The sequence below is a fragment of the Cricetulus griseus genome (genome assembly GCF_003668045.3).
Source record: "Cricetulus griseus strain 17A/GY chromosome 1 unlocalized genomic scaffold, alternate assembly CriGri-PICRH-1.0 chr1_1, whole genome shotgun sequence".
NCBI lineage: Eukaryota > Metazoa > Chordata > Mammalia > Rodentia > Cricetidae > Cricetulus > Cricetulus griseus.
Genome location: NW_023276807.1, coordinates 7,956,218 through 7,971,013, shown reverse-complemented (window position 1 = coordinate 7,971,013; position 14,796 = coordinate 7,956,218). Strand labels below are relative to the sequence as shown.

At 40.6% G+C, this 14,796-nt stretch overlaps 1 protein-coding gene across 3 annotated transcripts in view; it reads left to right on the top strand.

Annotated features, from left to right (window-relative positions):
- Il1r1 (interleukin 1 receptor type 1) overlaps positions 1–14,796 on the top strand; it is a 69,685-nt gene that overhangs the window by 41,794 nt on the left and 13,095 nt on the right. For all 3 annotated transcript variants that reach the window (XM_027386755.2, XM_027386756.2, XM_027386754.2), the window contains 4 exons: positions 3,466–3,529; positions 12,495–12,729; positions 12,840–13,029; positions 14,054–14,222. In XM_027386755.2, the coding sequence (XP_027242556.1) occupies positions 3,472–3,529; positions 12,495–12,729; positions 12,840–13,029; positions 14,054–14,222 (652 nt within the window). In that variant the 5' untranslated portion in view covers positions 3,466–3,471. The remainder of the gene's footprint in view (positions 1–3,465; positions 3,530–12,494; positions 12,730–12,839; positions 13,030–14,053; positions 14,223–14,796) is intronic.

Below are 14,796 nucleotides of genomic sequence, written 5' to 3'. Positions count from 1 at the left end.
TCAACCCCCAGGTCCTGTTGACAGATAAGGACTCAGCTGCTGCTCGGGCAAAGGGTTTTCCCACACCCCACTTTGGTTTTTATTTTTCCCTAGAGAAGGGTAAGGGTAGATGGAAAAACCTGTACTCCTGTCCCTCTACCACTTAGTAAACCACTAGGGAAAAAACTGCTCTTAGGTCATTGGCCATGGACTTGAAAGAGTTAAGGATGATTCATCTGCAATTAACCTAGAATTCCAGCTTGAGAGCCACACACTATAAAAAGACAGCTTGGCATATTTTTTTTCTTCCGCCTAATACCAAACAAGCCTGATCTTATAACTGAGTGAACTGGCAACCAGCAGTGTCCACGTGGTTTATTTATAAACACTCTTGTTGATACTAAGAATACGGAGTGAATAGCCAGGACTTGGTACTGGGGAACATTTAGCCCTTTCTTTTCTAAGACTGGATACACACACTTCCATGTGCTCACAGAAGGAGGTAAGAAGCCAGACTACAAGCTTCAAGGCCTCCCATCTTATTTCATAAGCTGGATGTAGTTTAGAGTAAGTACAGCATGAGGCACTATTAACCTACATTGTGGTAGATGACCGGAGAAGGATCGAGTTACAGGATACATAAGGAATGTAGTCTTACTACTTCAGGGTAGATCTCAAGGCTTAAGCCAGGCTTAAGAATCAACATCATCCTGATGCTGGGGTTACATTGAATGGATGTGTCTTACAGCTTCAGATAAAACCCGCCCCACCCCCAATCAATCTTCCTTTAAAAAGTGTGTTGTAACATTTATATACTTTCTAATGTAATTTCTCAAGTAGAACATTTTCTAGCTAATTTTCAAATCCTTTAGATAATTAGTTTCCAGGAGTGGCATCTTAGTTAAAGGACTTTATGTTTCATACTGACAGAAACAAGTAAGAATGAATATAGACACATTTAGTGTCTGATAAAATTAAAGGCAATTTTTTTTTTTTCCCAGCAAGGAGTTTCATAGTATGCTTTGGACATTGCCCAATGTTGCGTTGAGGAATCAGCTGTTATTTTGCTCGTTCTGTTCTCATTCATCCCTTGAGGCTTTATTAAGGACTTCTGGGACTTCATTAAGGCTTTATTAAGGACTTCAAGTACAGTGTCACATGCTTTGGGGATGGAGTTGAGCCGTGTTCCTGCCTTCAGGAACTTCCCATCCCAGGTTAAATGGAAGATTATGCTTAGGGCATGGTAGGCAGACAGGTTGCTGGGAAGGCCCAGAGAATGCAGCCAGGCAGGAGCTCTGGAGAAGCCTCTGGCCCTAGGGTGCTGAGATCTGATGGAGTAGGAGTGAATGACTTAGAAAGCAGAGGAAGTAGTTAAGCACAAGGCTAAGAGTCTGGGGCATGGTGAAAGCTGCTGCAGAGTGAACTTTCGGGATGGAGGGACATTCAGTAGAGTTAAGAGGGGCAGGAACGGAGTAGCCCTATGCTTGGCAAGGGAGCTGGACTCTTGTACCTGCATGGGGAGGCTAGTTGATTTGATTAGAAAATATCCACAAGCAGAGAGACAAATAAGGAGCCTGGCGGTGTAGTGAATCAAGCAGGGCCTTGAGTGAGAGCAGCATAGCAGGAGTTATGACTAAACTGGTGGTGTTGGTGGTGAATAACATCAACTGTTGTGTCCTGGGGGTAGCTGTCTCTTTTAAGTGCATGCTCAGTAGGTCTGGAGCCCTGGGTCAACTAGGTGGCGAGTTCCAGGGGAGGGCAATTTGGTGGTGTAAGAATACTTGCTGTATTTTTGGGATTGGAGTTCTCAGGGGCCTCTGAGTGGATTTGTGTAAAAGCCCGCTGGAGACAAGAGGCTGGAGTTTAGCTGAATGTCATCATGAGCCATCTGTTAAGGAGAATGAAGTAAGCAGAGAAAGAAGACTGTAATGCAAGTTTACTTCATTTGGGACTTGAAAGAGGTAGTAGGCAAAACTGTCACGATAAGTGTTCTTCTTTGCGTTAATTTGATATTGTTTTAGGGACTTTGTTTTGTAGATGGGGTGCTGGGCACGTCCTAAAGAAGGTTAGGCAAGAGGTTAATCTGGTTACTCTCCCTGCCAATAGGACCTACAAAGGCCCATGTAATTAAAATAGCCACGGTATGAAATCAGCCTAGGTGTCTGTCCACATGGGTAACACACAGGTGGTACATATACATAATAGAACATTATTCAGGCATGAAAAAGAACTAAGTTATATCATTGGCAGAAAATGGTTGGAACAGGAGGAGAACATATTATCAAAAAGAAAGGCGAATGCTTTATTTCATAGGTGGAACTTAGCAAAAGCCCATACATGACATGGCAGGAGGAGGAGGGCTTGGAGGGAAGATGGAGTGTAAGGGAGACAGGTGAGGGTAATGAAGGCTGCACAGGTCAACATACATTATACCCTGATGAAAATGTCATGAAACTCAACACTTCATAAAGCGAATACATAACAATAAGAATTTGAAAAGGAGAGTAAGTTATCAGGACCTCGGTTTACAGGGAGCCCCAGTGCTAACACTGTCTAAGGTCATGCTGGTGAGGCCTTCAGAGCCACTTAGAGAATCAGTGGTGCTTCTTTCTTTGTGAAAAGATTCATTCATGTTCATCACAGACCTTCTGGAAAGTAATAAAATCCCCAGAGAAGGGGAAATCCTCCCAAACCACAAGAATAAATGCAGCATCAATATGTTGATACGATTTATTTTAGTCATTTTGGGGGTACATCTCCATGTATTATATTGTACAGGCAATTGAATATGGGATTTTTCAGTGAAGGCCTGACTCAAATGTGGGGAATATCTTCTATCTGGAGACAAATGTACAAAGGGAGAGGCAGCTACTTGGGGTTCAGTGAGTCCACTCACCCCTATCCCCATGGGAGATTGGTTCCACAACCACTGTGGGCATTGCAGTGCAAAGGTGCTCAAACTCCTCGACATCTGCCCATGTACTTCTGTCTTCTCTGGGTTAGTTAATGATATCTAATAAAATGTCAGACATACCCACAGTTGTTCTCCTGTGTTTAGGGACTGACAACATCCTAAAAGCCATGCGTCTTCAGCACAGAAGCACAGACTTGCAAATCATTTAGCATGGCAGTTGGTTGGATCTGTAGATGTAGCTCCCATGGGTGTAGAGGTCTGGCCATAGTCTACATTGATTGTAAACTATATTCTGAGGGGATTCAAGTGTAATTTAAGACTAGGAATGTATTTGAGGAAGGACGTTGAAAATGCTTTAAATCTTAATTTGCCCCCAATTCTAACACACACACACACACACACACACACACACACACACACACTTTCTAACTAGAAGAGTAACATAACTTGGAATGGTGAGGAAGGCTTTCCCATGTGACCTGGAGGTTATGGGTGAGGACAGGTGGGGGTCAGGAAACCTAGAGAGTTGCTAGTTAATAATGTTCTACCTTCCTTCCCTTCTACTTTTCCAGGAGAATATGAAAGTGCTACTTGGGCTCCTTTGTTTCATCACCCCTCTGCTTTCACTGGAGACCGGTGAGTATGATGTTTCCTCTAGTGTAGTCATTTACAGGCGGAGGTGAGGGAGAACACAGGACAGTGTTTGTCTACCAAAGTCATTTTCTTTGCCATTCTCGGTTACACTTAGGACATGGACGCTCCTGGCCCCAGAACTGCCATCTGAAGGTCCTTTTCCATAGCTTCCTCTCTCATTCTATGCCTGGGATTTTGGGGGAATTGAGGCTGGTGAGATTAAGAACCCAGGGTCATGTCTCTAGATTTGGAATAAGAGCTCCCTCCTGTCGAGGGCTCTGAGTCTAGTCCAGGCCTCCTGTCATCTCAGTGCTCATGGGACTAGTAAGGCCTGCTTATCCTGGAATAGGTGTCTAGAGCCACCCATGGACCCATAGCTACTTATTCGTATCCTCTTCCAGTTTCTTCATATTCTCTTTCTCTTCTTCATTTCTTTCCACAAATTTATTGTGCCTTTACAATGTGTCATCTGGTAGGTGCTGAAATTGTATGGAAGCAGCCACTTGCAGGTGGCATGCCTATTAAGAGAGACAGAATACATTGCATAAGTCATGTAGTGGTACAGATAAAGTAGGCAGAATACTAGGAAAACAAGAAATATTTGGCAGACAAAAATAAAAAAAAAAAGGTTCAGTTTTCCATACGGTATCTTCCCACAAAAATATCTCAACTGAAAGGTTGATTTTGAGTAGACCCTGCAGGAGGGAAAAAGGAAGTGATGTAGATTCCAGGCTAAGGGAGGTATGTGTCCTTGGCAGCATGTGCCAAAGGCCCAGAGGTTAAAAGCAGCTAGTGTGTGAGCTGGGAGACCAAATGAGGTCACCGAGTGTGGTAAGGAAAGATCGTATCAAGAGCTGAGGCCTGGTTTCCGCTAGGGTGACTGATGGTCAAGGTTTCAGTGGTCAGATAACTAGTAAAAGCCTGACCTGAAATTTGGAGCCAAGTAGAGAAAGTGTCTCAGGGTGAGTGGATATAATAGGAACATGTCCAGTACAGATGCGCCAAGTGAGATGACATCTTTGAGTTATGAAATCTAGCAGCTTAAAGGTTTGTGCATGTTGTTTCAGGGATGACCACTCTGCATCGGAGAACCAATAATGGGGCTCGGCCTTGAGTGAGGCTGAATCCACCCACTCCCAGCAGTCATTGGTTGCCTATAGTTCTTTGTCTGGGGTTAGGACCCCATGAAAATTTCCCCTCCCAAGTGAATATGCCTTTGCTCCAGTCTTGCTTATGAAGCCATTTCTAGGAGAGACTGTTTCTCAGCAGACTTTCTGGTGTTCTGGTTCTTACAAATCTTTCTATGCCCTCTTCCTTGATGTTCCCTGAGTCACAGACACAGGAACTGTGATATGAATGTGCTTTTGGTGGCTGGGCCCCTCACTACATTGTGTCCAGTTGTGGTTTTCTGTGACAGTCTCCATTTGCGGTAAAGAGGCTTCTCCCATGAGGGGTGTGGTAGCTACACTTACCTGTCAGTGTAAGCTTATGCATTAGAATGTGAGCAAAGTGGACTTATACCCATTATTTTGTGCAATTTTGAAACAAATGATAAAAAGAGAGAGAAGTTACAAGCCCCAAACTACTTACATGCTTTAAAAAAATCTATTTAAATTACCTGTTTGTACAATTATGAAACCAGAGTTTTGTTTCCTGATTTGTTTACTGGCATTTCTTATTTCTTTGTGTGCTTATGAGTTGCTGTCTTGGTTGGACTTTCTCAGCCTGAATGGCTCTCTCTGGGGTGTTGTTATTTTGTTTTATAGGAGAGTAGTGTTTCTGATAAATTGTCCTAATCTTGGTTTATATGTAAATGTCTTCATTTGTCCTTTATTTTAAAATGTTATGTCACTTCCTCCTGGCCTTGGTAGATTCTGAGAAACAATTACACTCAATGAAGAACTCCTGTGCACAAGATAGGTCTGTTTCTTACTGCACTGAAGGCTCCCTTTCTTTCTATGATTGGACTCTGAAGTACTAGATAGATGTGCCGTTTTAGTTTATTCTTGTAGTTATTAAGCTCTTTAGATGTGTAGATTAATGTGTTTTTTTTGGGGGGGGGCATTATTTCTTTATGTATTTTTACCAACCCTTCTTTTTCTCCTGGGATTCCCATTATATACATGTTGGTTTACTCTCAGAGCCACAAAGGACACTCAGTTGATTTATTGTCATTTTACAAGTTCTTTTGCTGTCAACACACACGTGCTGTTCAGCCCTTTACAGTGAAACCATCTTTGTCTTAGTTATGGGATTTTTCCACCCTAGAATTCCAGTTAGTTCTTTTGATGGTTTCCTCCTTCTCTTTCTCTTCTTTTTAGTTGATATTTCCTTGGTAAGACATTGTTGCCATATAGTTCTTTTTATATTTTAGAACTAGTTTTTCAGCAGTGTTGTATATATTTTAAAAGCTATTGTGAGTCTTTGTAAAGTAAATGTAACACTTCTGCTCCCCTGAAACCTTTTCCACTGGAAGCTTTGTTCACCCCGTAAATGGCCCCTCCTTTCCCATTTCTTCTGTAGTATTTTGCTGATCATTTAGAATTTTTGATAGCATAATGTATAATTCTGGAAATCAGATGTCTCCCTTATAAGTACCCATAGTTTGTTGTTATTACTGAGTTTTTTTTAAGATTAATTCTTGAGAGGGTGGGGGGAGGGAGGAAGGAGGGAGGGAGGAGGGAGAGAGGGAGGAGAGAGAGAGAGAGAGAGAGAGAGAGAGAGAGAGAGAGAGAGAGAGAGAGAGAGAGAGAGAGAGAGAGAGCACGGATGCCCTTGGAGTCCAGAAGGGAATACTGAATCCCCTGAAAGTGGAGTCACAGGCATTTGTGATGTCTGAGGTTGGTGCGGGATCTGATAGGGCAGTAAGCTCTCTTCACCGCTGAGCTATCATTCCAGTCCATTGTTAACAATTTTCACATTTTTAAACATTGTTGCTGTTTCTGTTCATATGCTTGATGGATTTCCTGAACCAGCCTTGTAAAGCCTGTTTACAAAACCTGAAATCACTGGGAAGTTCAGTGATTGGTTAATGACTGGATGATCTGTAGCCTATATATTCTCTACCCTTTGCTGAGGGACAGCATATAGGCTGTTTACGGGTCTCCTTAGCCTTCACTTCCGCCCGTATATGACCTCACAGTTATTCAGATGTGAGTCTGAAACCTTTTCTGGACCTGCTGAGCAGCTGTGCGTATGTATGTATGTATGCTTCTCATTCTTCAGGAATACGCTGGAACATTGAGGTCTCCCTTTAGGCCATGGCTCTTGTGTTCTAGTCCGTGTTGTAGCTTTTATTAAATAGTTGCTGCCTTATTAAATAGCTGACACTGAGTTTGTTCATCAAACACCCTGGGGATAGGACTCTTGCTGAGGATCTCTGGGTCAGGTCAGTAGCCTGGGACATTTGAGAAACTCCAGACCTGCTTTGCTCTTGCAAGCCTGCCGGTTTTCAGGGTTACTATGTATGCACAGGTCCCGGTTTTCATGATATTACGGATCTGAGGGAAGGGGGATGGTAGCTAATTCCCAAAGCAATAACACATGCTGTTCCAGTTTTATCAGCGACTTTCTGATTCTTCCTTTTCCTCCTTCTGTCCCTTCCCCTCTCCTTCCTCCTCTTCTTCCTAATGAAAGCTTGTCTGAATGTTGGAAGTCTTTGATATAGAAACAGAAAATCCAGTCCTTTTCTTGCTTTTAAGGACCAATGATTTACAGAAACTTTCAGGCTACTATTTTGGAAACCTTCCTTAAGTTCCCTTTTCTTTGGAGTATGTATGCAATTTGATGAGATGGCTGTTTCTTGTCATTAAGTCCAAAATCACTTGAATATATTTGTGTGTATTATGTCTACATCTCTATTCTGTTCCAGTGACGAGTTTATCTTTATTCCAGTGTTACCCTGACTTAGTTGAGGTAACTCTATAAAGCTCTATAGGTTTGTAAGATTTTGGTCATCTGCTTGTGGTACCCAGGGATACAGAACCAAGTGCTATCTCTGAGCTGCATCTGAAGCCCCTATAGTAAGTCTTTAACTTGAGCAGTGTAACTCTGCTTTTTATCTTGCTCTTAAGGTCAAATTTATTTTGACCACTTCTATGTGAATTTTAAAATTGGTTTTTAAAATTTTTAAATTTGTATGAAATGTTCCGATCATATTTTGATTGAGACTAAACTGAATATAAATATGTTTGGAGGAGGAGGAGCCCCACAAAATGGATTCTACTGTTCTGTGGTCACAGCCTTTATCCACTTGCTTAGAACTTATTTAATTTACTGAAGTGAAATTTTGAAATTTTCATTCCATAATTTTATTTTATAGATTTATCCTTAGTTTTAACTACCTCTTGGTGCTACTGGAATGTGGGTTCTTTTCTTTTCCTCTCTCTCTCTAGTTTTTTGAGACAGGGTTTCACTTTCCTGGAACATGCTTTGTAGACCACTGGCTTTGAACTCACACAGACCCAGGTGGGTCTTTAACTCTGCATCCCAAGTGCTAGAGTTAAAGGCATGCGCCACCACCGCCTGGCTTTTTTATTTTCCTTTTCTTTTTTTTGGGGGGGGGCGGCTGTATGTGGGTTCTGAAGCTCAGTTTTGAAATATTTTTGTCGGTGTATGAAAATTAAGCATACTTAACTTTGCCTACTCCTATTATAACCCACAACTGATAATGCTCAATTCTTTTGTGTATTTCATAACAATTTTGGCATAGAAGACTATGTTGCCTGCAAATAAAAGCATTTTCCCTTTCATTTTCAATCTGAATGTCATTTATTTCTTTATTTCTTTATTTATTCATTTATTTTCCTTATCTCTATGCCTTAGCTGGGGCCACTAACACTGTGAATACAAGCAGTTAAATCAAAGCTTTCACCATCTGCATGGGATTCCAGAGCCACTTTGAATCACATGCAGGGTATTCACTCCCACTCCTAGATTACTGAGAGTTCCTGTGAGGAGTGGATACTCACTTTAGTTAAATGCCTTTTCTGAATCTGTTGAGATTTTTGTGTAATTTAAAAACAATCTCTTAGTATATAATCCAATTTTTTTAGTATGAATATGCCTCTGTGTTTCTGGAATATCATTTCATAATGCATATTCTGTGTGATTCAATTAGGTGAAATATTTTAAAGATACACATGTGTATTCATAGTATAATTTGGTTTGTGGGTTTGTTATAATGTAATTTGTTTGGGTAGCAGATTAATGTTGATATTACATTCGAGTCTGGAGGTACTGATGTCTCTAATATTTGGGAGTATTTGCTCAAAAAATTGACGTCTTTTCTTTCACACTGGGAAAGACATAAATGTGAAGCCATTCAGTCTAGAAATGTTCTCTGTTGGGATGGTTTCACTGCAAATCCAGTTCCCTTACAAGGTACAGGACAATTTAGGCTACCTAATTCTCCTTGAAGGCATTTCGATAGCTTGTGTCTTTCAAAAATTTTAGCCATTTTATTTATGATGTTGAATATATTATAATAAAGTTGTTCATAATACTCCTATTGCCCTTTAAAAACCTTTTTTAACGAGACTTCTTTTCCCTCTTGAATAGAGATTTACTTTTTAGTGGGTTTGTTTTTCCCCAACTAGAGCTTTGTTAATTTTATTGCTTTTATGAAAGAAGTCACTTCCGGAGTCTTTAATTTTCCTCTATTCTTCTTTTTAGTTCATCCCTTTCTTCCCAGATATTATTTGCTATTTGCTGCTGGGATAATCAAATTTTGTCTTCTCTAAACAGTATGGCAGCTTAACATTTTGAGGAGCCATTTCCACCAGGGAAGGCTGCGCCTGCAAGGCCTACTCATTCCTAGGCAATCTGCCTCCCAGAGTATGCTTTTCACATGACGTCTGACCCAGAGCAGTGCTTCCCCACCCTCCTCTTAGACCTTTCACATACAAAGCCAACTTGATTCCTGTGGTGAGTTAATGCACAGCCAGGTGGCAACAAGCCATGTATGTACATGCTTTTGCCACCTGGACACTCTGCCTCACCTCAAATCCTGAAACAGTTGAACTGGCCACATCAGGTTTCAAGCCATAAGTTTAAACAAGTGTTTCCTTGGCTTAAATGGTTTTTTAAGTGTCTTAGTCACAACAATGTATAAAAAATCCGATACAGAAAATTAGTACTAGAGAAGTGACATTGTTGCTGTGACAAAATGTTACTCTCTTTGGAACATTTTCTTTTCTTTCTTTCTTTCTTTCTTTCTTTCTTTTTTTTTTTTGTAGAGGGATTTGGGGGGAAAATTAGAGAGGTCAGTTGGGAAGCTCTGGGATTTTGTAATCAGAACTTCATGCCTGGTTTTGGTGGAAGCTCTGATCAGAATGTCAGTAAGACTGTGGACAGTTAAGAATATACTCAGTTGAGGCCATTTACACCACCATCTAACAAAGAACTTGTCTAATGTTGTCAGTGTCTAGAAACTACATATGAGCTAAATTTAAAAGTGATTCGTGGATGCAATAAAGAAGTCCACAAATGCCTGGATAAAAGAATATCAAATATTTATTTGGGGGCTCTCGTACCATGAAGGTAAAGAGCCGCTGAGGTCTTCTGCCCTGGAGGTGCCGGATAATGCAACTACTACCCAAGAGAGAGTAAGAACTTGCTCCCAGTTTACACGTAACACCTGTAACCCTGCCCAGAAGGGGCCAGTTCCTCAGAGATTGTTGGATGAATGAGTTCCCACAACAGTGATTGATTCATTTTATGGAGGAAATTCCAAGACAGTCTAGCATTCATCCTATAGCATGGTTATTGCTGACCAGATTCAGAATCTTAGAGCAGAGCAGGCATTGAAACCTTGCCATTTGGTTTGAAAAGCCAGAATAAAGTTGAAGCTAAGAAGATGCGGTTTCTGAAGATATTGGTGCCTTTGAAAATAAGTATTTTACATAGTAGTCTCAAGGTAAGGAACGCATAAACTCATTTAAGCAACCTTCCATGGAGAAGAGAGTGCCTCTGGGGAACCCATCTCTTCAGGAAGGGCTGCCTAGGGAAAAGGAACTATTTCCATTACTTGAATCACTCAAGAGGCCACTACAGCAGTAGTAGTTCAAAGTGGGGGAGCTAACATTAAGCCTAGATGCTGGGCTTGGTGTCATTCATATAGTGCGATCTTTTATGATGTATAAATGTAAGAGTTATGGGAACACTCAGATTTCAAAAGAAATCCTGACAGTCCAGGGCACTGTACCAAGTGTGGAAGCCTTGTAGCCACTTATGAGAGGTCAGTGAGGGAAACTGCAAAGGTGAAGCTTACTTAGCCTGTGGTACATTTTCCTAATTAGTACCTGATGTGTGAGGGCCCAGCCTGTGGTGAGGGATGCAACTCTCTGTGATTGTACAGGTGCTCATAGTAAGAGATTGTCTTGAGTCCTGAACATTGTTAGAACTTTAAAGACCTTCTTGTGGGTTCTTACAGATCGGCTAAAAGCAGTCTGCATTGTAACTAGTCATGATCATTTGAAGGCTGGGGCTTGAATGTTAGGGTTTGAAGATTAAATTTCCTCCACAGGGTCATGGGTTAAGCACCCGAAATTATACAGCTTCACATATGGATAAAATGTTTACTGCAGCATTTTTATATGATACTATTTTCTTCTTTGTGAAGGACTTCTTTGACAGTTTCTTGAGAGTACAGACCTTCTGATGATGGTTTCTTGGAGCTTTTCAAATCTTTTTTTGTAATTTTGAAAGACGTTTTTACTGGAATTGCAGGCAGATAATGCTTTTCTTCTCCAGAAGGAAGGTTGTTACCTTTTTGTTTTTTGATTGTAATAGCTGCTTCTTTTTTTAAAGACTCTCTGACTATGTAAGATTTTCTTTTTGTTACTGGTGTTAATCTGATCACTAGGCAGTTACTGTGATTTTCTTCATCTTTTCTGTTTGTTGTTTGTTTGTTTGATGCTGGGTTTCTCTGTGTAGTCCTGGCTATCCTGGAACTCACTCTGTAGACCAGGCTAGCCTTGAACTCACAGAGATCCACCTGCCTCTGCCTCCTGAGTGCTGGGATTGAAGGAGTGCACCACTACCACCTGGCTCATAGCTTTATTTAATTATATATTTTATGTATGAGTGCTCTAGCTGCAAGTACATCTGCATGCCAGAAGAGGGCATCAGATCCTATTATAGATGGTTGTGAGCCACCATATGGTTACTAGGAATTGAACTCAGGTCCTCTGGAAGAGCAGCAAACAGCCAGTTGCTTTTAACTTCTGAGTCATCCTTCCAGCCATCTTGCCTTTTTTTAGAGTTCATTGTGTCTTTGGGGCCCAAGCTCATGTTATCGCATCTTGATAAATTTCAGCCGGTATTTCAGATATGTTTTCTGTGTTCCCCACTCTTGCCTGAAGCTATCCGAATGCCCTGCTTGCTTGCTTTCCCCTCCCCCATCCCTTGGCTTAATCTTGGATGTTTTCTAATGTTGTGTCTTCAGGTTTTCTTTTTTTTTTTTTTCAGTATAATTTTAACTCGACAATGCATTTCTTATTACTAGAAGCTTTTTTCTTAATTGTCTCTATTCACTATGTCTCATGTCTCCTTCAGCATCTTGAGTAATAGGAGATATAGTATTATGTCATGCCTTGAACAGTGTTATTTCCTATGCTTGTCCATATGTTAGCTGTTCACATGGGAGGGTATATTCAGTCTTTACTATGCTCCACGGTGCAGAAGTGAATGTCTCTCCTCCAATATTCCTACCTTTAGATGAATAAGTAGAAAGTAAGAGGGGATAACCTGCCCAAGGTACATCCCATAGGGACCATGTGGCAGAGCTGGAATCAAATATAAATTGTCCAAACCCTCAAGACTGTGCTTGTAACCACCAAGCTGTGAACTATAGATATAGCAGGAGCTGGTATCTTCACTAACCAAATGAGTTCAAATGTTGATATTGCATTAAGAAACACTGGGATTTTTTCTTATGGAAATTGCCTCCCTTTTCTCTCTCTTAAAGATGAATGTAAAGAATATCCAAATGATATGATTTTATTTTCATCTGTAAATGAAATTGATATTCGTGATTGTCCTCTTACTCTGAATGAAAAGCACAGCACCATAATCTGGTATAAAAATGACAGCAAGACACCCATATCAGTGGAACAGGGCTCCAGGATTCATCAGCAAAAAGAACGGCTTTGGTTTGTTCCTGCAAAGATGGAGGACTCTGGACTTTACTATTGTATAGTAAGGTAAGGAAGGAATTGATATATTACAGACATATGTCCTAAACTTCTATAGTAGTTAAGGGTAGAAAAATCACTTTAATAATGATTAATTTCCATATTTTACTTTATTTTAGAAACTCAACTCACTGTCAAAAAACTAAAATAACTGTGAAGGTTTTAGAAAACGACCCTGGCCTGTGTTACAACACACAAGCTACCTTCAGACAGCGTCTCCACATAGCAGTGGATGGAAGTCTTGTGTGCCCTTATTTGGATTTTTTTAAAGATGAAAAGAACCAGTTACCCAAAGTTCAGTGGTATAAGGTAATTTCATTTTAAGTATGATATTTTCCTTTTACACAGTTTTGTGTTCTGAACAGTAAAATGTATCCACAAAAATCTTTTTCAGTTCATGCACTGTTTGCTCTGGAGTGATGCAATTTCACAGAGAACCAAACAAAAACTTAAGCTTGTGTTGAGTCTTACAACTTAACTAAAATCTTATTGTTGTCTCTATCTAACTTAGGAAGATATAGTTTCAAGAAAAGTAATAGACTCAGACACCTTTGAGAAGATGGATTAGATATTTAAGCCATTTGAGAGATAGCTTTTTATAGCAGATATTATTTTGTGTTTAATTAAAAACATTTATAGCTGGGCCTACAGAGATGGCTCAATGATTAAGAGTGAGAACGGCTTTTTTGCAGGACTGGAATTTGTTTCCCTGCATCCACAGCAGAAGGCTCACAATAACCTATAACTACAGCTCTGGGAACCTGACACCCCCTTCTGGCCAACATGGGCACCTGCATTCATGTGTACAAACCCATGATTTTTCACACACACACATACACACACACACACACACACACACACACACACACACACACAATTAAAGATAAAACAAAAATAAATCCTAAAAGACTAATTAAAAGTTAAATCCACCTATAACACGGCAGTGTCTGTAGCCACTTAAACATTAGGTTGGGACACAGTATATTTTGGTAGTTTTAATAAGTAGTCCAGTGGAACTTTTTCAGGAAAATCATCTTTTAGAAATTAAAGAATACAAAATAAATAATATCAGTTCAGGAATGGACCATGGTGTTGACAAATGTCAACATTATTGCTTCAGTTGTGAAATAAATTTGTCTTCACGTGTCTTTATGGCATAAGCCTCTGGGCTTGAGATTTCGAAGTGTAATTATCCTTCTTTTAATTCCTCCCAAACGAACAAGTCCCTTTTTCAGTTAGGTATTTGCTGAGGTGAAAAACTGGGGCTGCTGTTCTGGTTACCTAGGGGAGTTACTGACTTTTCCAACACTTCTATTTCTGCCCTCTTGTCTAGGATTGTAAACCATTGCCTCTTGACAACGGAAACTTCTATGGAGCGAAAAATAAGCTGATGGTGAGAAATGTGGCTGAAGAGCATGGAGGGAACTATACTTGCCACATGTTCTACACATACCTGGGGAAGCAATATCCAGTCACCCGAGTAATAGAATTTGTCACAATAGGTGAGTCTTGGCTCTGACCCCAGGAGTTTGCCTGTGGAACAGCCTGAAGGCCATGATTTTGATGTTACTTCATTGTTCACAAAGGAACTAAATATAAGAATTGGTCAGTGACTCACAAAGTTGATTAGTCATACAAACCAAAATAGGGAAGGGTTTGTTTTGGCATGTGGTACCAGAGAGAAGGTAGCTGGTCATGGTGAGGAAGGCATGGCAGATGGAGGGTGAGGCTGGCCCAGCAGTCAAGAAGCAGCATGAGCATATTTCATGGGCACTGGAAGGAGAGAGAGAGAGAGAGAGAGAGAGAGAGAGAGAGAGGTTCAGGCTATAAAACCTTAAGACCCACCCCCAGTGACATCCTTTCTCCAGCTTTGCCTCACCTTCTAGAACCTTCCTGAATATTGGTACCAGTTGGGGATCAGGTGTTCAAATGCATGAGCCTGTGGGGGACAATTCAAACCACAATACAACATCCTATGGTTCTAATCTCATTTTTGTTAGTAAATACTACATGGACATCTTTCATTCCTGCTTCAGATGCAGTGCTAACTAGACCAGCATGTTATGAGTTACACTT